Source organism: Pteropus alecto, unplaced genomic scaffold, assembly GCF_000325575.1.
Source record: "Pteropus alecto unplaced genomic scaffold, ASM32557v1 scaffold12, whole genome shotgun sequence".
In the NCBI taxonomy this organism is placed as follows: domain Eukaryota; kingdom Metazoa; phylum Chordata; class Mammalia; order Chiroptera; family Pteropodidae; genus Pteropus; species Pteropus alecto.
Window position 1 is genome coordinate 2,726,543 of NW_006432669.1, and position 7,326 is coordinate 2,733,868.

Consider the following 7,326-nt stretch of genomic DNA (forward strand, 5'->3'; position numbering starts at 1 on the left):
TCTAGCTCTGTGACCTTGGGCAAGTTATTAACCTTCCAAAATCTTCATTTCCCATCTGCAAAACAAGGACAAAACTATTCACCTCATAGAGTATTATGGTTGCAAAAAGTAAGAGAGAGTGTATATAACACAATTAGTACACTGCCTGATATATTATAAATGCTACAGTTATTAATATGCTTTTTTTCTTCGGTGCCTACTTCTAACCACTGGTCCTGTGCTGACCACTGAGGATACAGAGATGAACGAGATGCCTTTTAAATCTCTCAGTCCAGACAAAAAGTAGCCTGAGCACCTGGGTGTGAGAGTGAGGCAGGACTAGCTCTTAGACCTCAGCTTGGAGCTGAGGCAAGCATGAATGACAGAAGGAAAGGAAGGGAGGGGGAGGCCCAAACCCCATCCCAGGGGAGTTGGTGGTCCAAAGTAAATAAGCACAGGTGAGACTGGTGGAAGGGTGAGAGTCCAGAGACTGGGGACCCAGGGGTGACACGTGGAGCTGCAATCCCTGAGCTGAACGTTCTTTAAATAAAGCCCTGGGACCTTGTGCAGAGTGAGAGGGAGGTGCTGAGGGCTGGTCAGTTAGGCACTGTTCTCAAGGAGTTTAGAGCCTCATATGGGAGACTGATGTGTAAGCAAACAATAATATGAACAGGGATAAGTGTGTGTTTGCAAAGTCCAGAGGAAGCACAGAGGAAGGAAAGTGTGGTGGCTGTGGCAGGAACCAAGGACAGCTTCAGAGAGGAATTGCCTAGGAGGACCTGAGAGGATGAGGAGGAATTAAGTATAGATGAGGGATGGAGGGAGTGAAGGGTTGAGACATAAAATGGAAGAATGAAGCAGAATGGCATGTTTGGGTGTTTCAAGGTTCTGTAATGATTAGGGCTTTATCTGGGCTGTCAGGGGTGCACAGGCTAGAGGGGCATTTGGGGATCCCCTCCTATAGCCCAAAATAGTCTGCTTCTCTGGGGTATAAACAAAAACAATTTGGTCCAGGACACTTCCAAATTCCAAGAACTCCTAAAGCCCTACTTCTTTCGAGGCCAGGTTTGCCCTGTGAGTCCTTCCTCTCTAGTGGCTGTTAAAGTGACAAACTCACACAAAGTGTCCCAATTCATATTGAAGAGCAGATGTGAGTTAAAAGGAAATGTGCTATGGTAATTACTCTACAAATGTCCTGACATAATTTCAGATCGATAAATCAAAGATGTTAAGAGCCTTGCTATGAAACAGTATACTCAGCATGTATTTTATTAGCTAAGATGAACATTAATGCAAAACTCATGTTAAGATACATCTATATAGTATCCAAAAATTTAAAGAAGAATAACTTTTGAGGCTGGTGGGAGTCATGGTAGATGGAACTCTGGGAAAGAAAGCAAAAGAGTGCTGGTGGGAATGCAGGTCTCTCATCGCTTAAGCTGAGGCAGTCTCTCTCAGTGGGTAAGGACAGGGAAGGACTTTAACATTTATTGCAACCCTCCTCTGTGCTGGGGCTATGGTAGGCACTTTGATATTAGATATCATTTTTAAAATCTTTTTAAAAAGTAGACTTTATTATTTTAGGACAGTTTTAGCTTCACAGCAATACTGAGCAGAATATAGAGTTTTCCCACATACACTCTGCCCCCACACATGCTTGGCCTCCCCCATTACCAACATCCACCAGCCCAGTGGTACAGTTGTTACATTTCATGAACCTATATGGACATTTCATTATCACCCAGAGTTCATAGCTTACATTAGGGTTCACTCTTGGTGTTGTATATTCTATAGATTCGAACAAATGTATAATGACATGTACTTGCTATTGTAGTATACAGAGTAGTTTCACTGCCCTAAAAATCCTCTGTGCTCTACCTCTTCATCTCTGCCTCCCTGCTACCCCACAGCCAATGACTTCTTTACTATCTCCAGAGTTTTGTCTTTTCCAGCATGTCATTTAGTTGTAGTCGTAGGGTTTGTAGATTTTCAGATTGGCTTCTTTTACTCAGTAATATGCATTTAAGGTTCCTCCATGACTTTTCATTGCTTGATAGCTCATTTCCTTTTAGTGATGAATAATATTCCATTGTCTGGATGTACGACAGTTTATTTACTCATTAACCAACTGAAGGACATTTTGTTTGCTTCTAAGTTTTATCAATTATGAATAAAGCTGCTATAAACATCTGGGTGCAGGTTTTTGTGTAGACATAAATTTTCAAGTTCTTTGGGTAAATACCAAAGAGCATGATTGCTGTTTCATATGGTAAGAGTATATTTAGTTTTTTAAATTCTTTTAAAGTATAATTGACAAATAAAATTGTAAAATATTTAATGTGGGCTATATGTTTAGTTTTCTGAGAAACTGCCACTGTCTTCCAAAGTGGCTATACTATTTTGCATTGCCACCATCAGTGAAAGAGAGTTCCTGTTCCACAGTCTCGAAAGTATTTGGTATCATCAGTGTTCCAGATTTGGACTGCTCTCATAGGTGTGTAGTGGCAGCACATCACTGTTTTAACTGCATTTTCTTGATGACATCTGACGTGGAGCATCTCTTCATATTTTCCACCTGGCTATCTTTTCTTTTCTGGCTATCTTCTTTGATGAGGTGTCTGTTGAGGTCTTTTGTCCATTTTTAAATCAAGTTGTGTGTTTCTTTATTGTTGAGTTTTAAGAGTTCTTTGTATGTTTTGGATAACAGTCCTTTATCAGATGTGTCTTTTGCAAATATTTTCTCCTAGTCTGGGACTTTTCTTCTCATTCTCTTTGCAGTGTCTTTCACAGAGCAGAACTTTTTATTTTATTTTCTTGAAGTCCAGCTTATCAATTATTTTTTTCTTATATTATGTCCATGGTGTCGTATCTAAAAAGTAATCATTAAACTCATGGTCATCTAGATTTGCTCCTATGTCATCCTTTAAATCTTCTTAACAATGGCTCCATCCCTGTTTTACAGACCCAGGCTTAGAGAGGTCAAGTGATTCTTCAGTGCCACTAAGTTAGTAAGTAGTGTGACTGGATATCAAACACAGGTCTGTCCAACCTCAAAGCACAGCCAGGAGACTGTCTCCTTCATTCCATGTCTGCAGCCTTGAGAGCAAATCTGCATGGGGATCAGATTGGCTCTCTTCCAGAGCAGAACAAGGTATCTTTAAACATTGAAATTCTAGGTCACAGATTTGAGCACACAGAAGAATGGGTACTCCTTTCACCCTTTTAACCCAAAGAGCTGCTATAAACTTTGTCTTCATGTGCCTGAAGGGTACTCCTTCTGTATTATTTTCACTCATCCTTAGAAAGGCAGCTCACTGTTTAGGGGTGATAGCCTCTAGAATTTTGGCTGAACCAGGTGATTGAGCTTCTAATTTTTGCTGGTGGGATATGAATTTGGGGGAGATAGTGCATGAGCAAATTGAGAACTAGTGAGGTTTAACAGTGTTGTTATGAACTTTATGATGTGAGTTGATTGTTTCATGTAGCCTTATAAAACAAGTTGGAGATGGTGGAGGGTGATTGCATCATTCCCTCTGAGCTCTTGACAGAGATGAAGCCTTCTTTAGTGCTTGAGATATTTCCTGGTGCTCCATTCAGACAAGCTCAGTTTTCAGATTTTAATGTGTTCTTGTAATAGGTGTGGAGAGAAAAAGAGGAAGAAGGCGGGGAAACCTATCGCCCAACTAGTTGCACTGCCATTCCTGGTAATGATGAATGACTAATGTCAGAGCAGAGCACCAAAACTTACAGAAACATGCCTGTTTGGCTTGGGCAGTAAACAAATAAGCCAGTTACACATTTCTTGGGTGGCTGGCAAAGGTTTTGTCATCATAGTAACTCCCCCTTCGAGTTTGCTCTGCTTATACGAATTGTCAGCTTCTGTCCCAACCCTAAGCTACTTGAGGAGGAGGAGCTGGGCCTTGTCCATTTCTCATTTATAACTAGCTCCGAGTGAGGGGGAGGGACAGGCAGAGTTGCCTCCTGCACACACTGTTTGCCTGAATTATATCCACAAATGCCTCGGAAGCAGCAGGCTGACTGCATCCTTCTCATCCCATTCCTGGGTCTGTCCGTGCTGGTTGGTGCAGTTACCAGAACATACCACCTTGGGATTGTGGAAGAATACTGGGACTATGTACCCCAAGGGAAGAACATTATCACTGGGAAAAGTTTTGCAGAAGACAAGTGAGTGAACTTGGGGTCACCAAAGACTCCCATGCTTGGCTTCCTTTTGACTCGACATGGAGAAGGTTGTATTCCTTGGGTAGTTATTATGGGAGTGAGTTGATCTAACAAAGCAGGAGAGGTTTGGGGTTTGCTTGAAAAGCCCTAACCTGGGTGAATGTGTAATTTGGAAGAGATATTCTTAACTCTATTTGTTGAGCCTTCTAGCCTTGTCTGTGAAGAGCCATTACACAACCAGGTGTTTGAATAGTGGCTTATTCTACACATGGACAGTTGTCACTAGGCACCACTAAGTAACATCCAGGGGGTTCAAGAAGTTCGTTAAAAAAAATAATGGCAACCCTTGGGATGAAAATTTGAGGATTTTCAAGAATTCGTTACTGTTAAAACATATGGTGTTTTCTTAGTTTTTATTTTTAGAACAAAATATCATTGGAAATAAGTATGCTATATGTGGTTATGTTTTGTTTTTCACTATTTAAAAAAAGGAGTAGTTACAATAGATTTGGCTGGTGTTTTAAGAGCTTCCTTGAGTCCACTTAGAAATGGCTTTTTTCACTGGTGCGAGGCTTGTTTCAGACCGACTCATTCAATCTGAGGGCGGTATCCTATCCCCAAAGCCAATGGTGTAGCTGGATGAGATGGTTCTAGAGTGTTCTGGGTCCCTGATTTTTTATTTTTGCAGGAAATAGCCCTTGCTTCCCCTCTCCCTTGCAAGGTCCTGTATATTATATCTCTTTTTGGTTCCTTCAAGCTCCCTCTGAAGAGACTCCTTGGCTCCAGAAGTTGTTATGCATATTTTCAACTTTGTGCTTCTCAGAACATCTTTCAAGATGTTCTGGCAACCAATGTTGGATATTTGGATGCCTGCTTCTTTCTTGATAGGCAGAGCCATTGTACTCAACATCCAAGTTAGATTTTCTAAAAATGAGGTTAGTTGATAAGATTCAGGAACAGCACAGGGTCTGCCAATGAATCTTTAAGAGTCAGGTCCCCATGCCCTGTGGAAAGACCAAAGATCCACTTGGCTCGCATACACAACTTCCAGGTTATGCCACAAAGGTGATACGGTCATAGTTTGTTTGTTTGTTTGTTTTTAAGGAAGTGTGATGTCTGTGCCAGCCAGCCTGCCAAGAAAGACTTTTCTTTAAGCTTTGTACCAGGGAATTTAATGTCCAAGGGGCTATTTCCAAAAAAACTCTTGACTTCTTTGAATCGTGCATGTGCTGACCATTGGTGGCAGTAGCCTTCACCATAACAAATGGTTATGAGATTGAAAGGCTACCCTAACTGCTAGTACCCTTCTCTAAAAATAGAGCTCTGCTGTCCTCAAAAAAGGCTCAATAGAAAATTGTCATTGTGAGCAGCTGTTGGATACAAGACTATTCAAGATGTGTACTCTGAGTGTAGTGAGTATAGGCTTTAAGCTCAATAAGATATGGGATTTCCTTTCCACATGGTTGAGTAAAATAGACTCCTAAATATCCATGTAGGTAGTCTTTCCTTTTACCCAGGAATTCCACTAGAGCCATTTAATTTATTGCTGCTTGTACATATTTTTATTCCCACTTCATAAACCAGGAACTGGGGTTCCATTAAGTACTTGCCAGGGTTTACAGAGTAAAGGCAGCACCGAATTCACATTTCCTGGCAATCTGTTTCTTGGCAAAGGAGATCCTTATCCAACAAATTAAACTCAGCTTTGAGGAAGCCAGGGATTCCAGTAATACGAAATTTCTAGAAAGACCCAATTCTTACTAAAGGCAGATTTAGTCTCACTTGTCACTCTTCCCAAAGAGACATTGAAGATGATCATTGCTATCAGTGACCAAGCCAGTTACCTGTTCATTAAGAAACCCAAAGTACTTTAAATACTCAAGTACTAGAAATCTAGTTCCATGAATTGGGTGCAGGAAGAAGTTAGGGGCTCTGTCTCCAGTCATATGATGGTGCTTTGAAGAAAGTACAGTAAAATGCATGAATATAGTTATGGTGAAAAAGAAAAGAGCCATGACTAAAACACAGTTTGGTATCAGATTAGAGTGAGGTGGTTTAACTAATGCTGTGGTTCCATATGTGAGGACTCCTGCTTTTTAGCAGCTGACATACTAGACGTCATACTTGGGATTCCAATGTCCCCACGTGTTTCCTTCTGGTGTGTAAAAGGACAGCAGTCATATGGGGCTGATTCCAGAAGCTTGAAAGGGAAGCCTGGGTGAATGTGCAATGCATATTGCCTTTTAACAGCAATCATGTCAGGAAGTGCTATTAGATGTCTTAAGACGAGTCCTGAAGAAAGCACAGTTGTGGTAGGCTCCTGACCCTTGTTTGAAGACCACAGAATACATGCCACAGGTGCCACAACTCACATGTATCACAGGTGTCACAGGTGTCACATGTAAAGATGCCACAATTGTGGGACATGCATGGAGTTCAGTATGTGTGCTCTGTGTGGCGCCATTTCCCCAGGAGCAAGGACTCATCTAGGATGATATGACCATGCCTCTTATTCAGCCTCTTGCAGCATAAGTAGACAGCATGTCTGAGGATATTCTGCTATTTAGAATATTCAGACATAGACAAATGCCTGGTATTTAGAAGTCCAAGAGAGCCAGGTACTCTGTTTTCCCCTATGAGTGGAAAGAGACTGAAATAGGAATCAGGAGATCTGGCATCTAGTCCTTGCTCTGCCCCCACTTGCTGTGTAACCTCGAGCATGTTGCATAATGTCTGAAAATCAATTTTCTTAATTTGTATAACAAGGGAGTTGAAATATAATCCTTAAAGACACTTGGCAAAAAGTAGGGGACTAGAAAGATATCAGTTTCAGCGATGTTAAAAAGCTTGGAAACCAAAATTAGGCAGCACCAAGAGCCTCATCCTGAAAGGATGAGATAGAAATAAATCGAAATCATTTTACTGAGACACTGTAGCAGTCAGATGGTAAAATTTAATTTTACAACTTGGTACCTTTGCTTCATCATAGGGTTCGAAAATACAATTGAGACTATAGCACTAATATTTCCTAGGAAGTATAGGATATAGGAATTATATTCTATTTAGAAATATTTTTTTTCTAAATATATGATGAATACATTTCTCCTCTTTCCTACTGTGCTCAATGGGAACACAGGGCTCCTTTGATTTGCTTGGGGATGGTGT

General features: G+C 40.9%; 1 protein-coding gene across 1 annotated transcript in view; it reads left to right on the forward strand.

Annotated features, from left to right (window-relative positions):
- Positions 1-3,934: 3,934 nt before the first annotated feature.
- The window catches only part of HEPHL1 (hephaestin like 1), a 64,384-nt gene continuing 60,992 nt past the window's right edge, over positions 3,935-7,326 (forward strand). Inside the window, exon 1 of the mRNA XM_006907478.1 lies at positions 3,935-4,164. Coding sequence (XP_006907540.1) covers positions 3,995-4,164 — 170 coding nt within the window. The 5' untranslated portion in view covers positions 3,935-3,994. The remainder of the gene's footprint in view (positions 4,165-7,326) is intronic.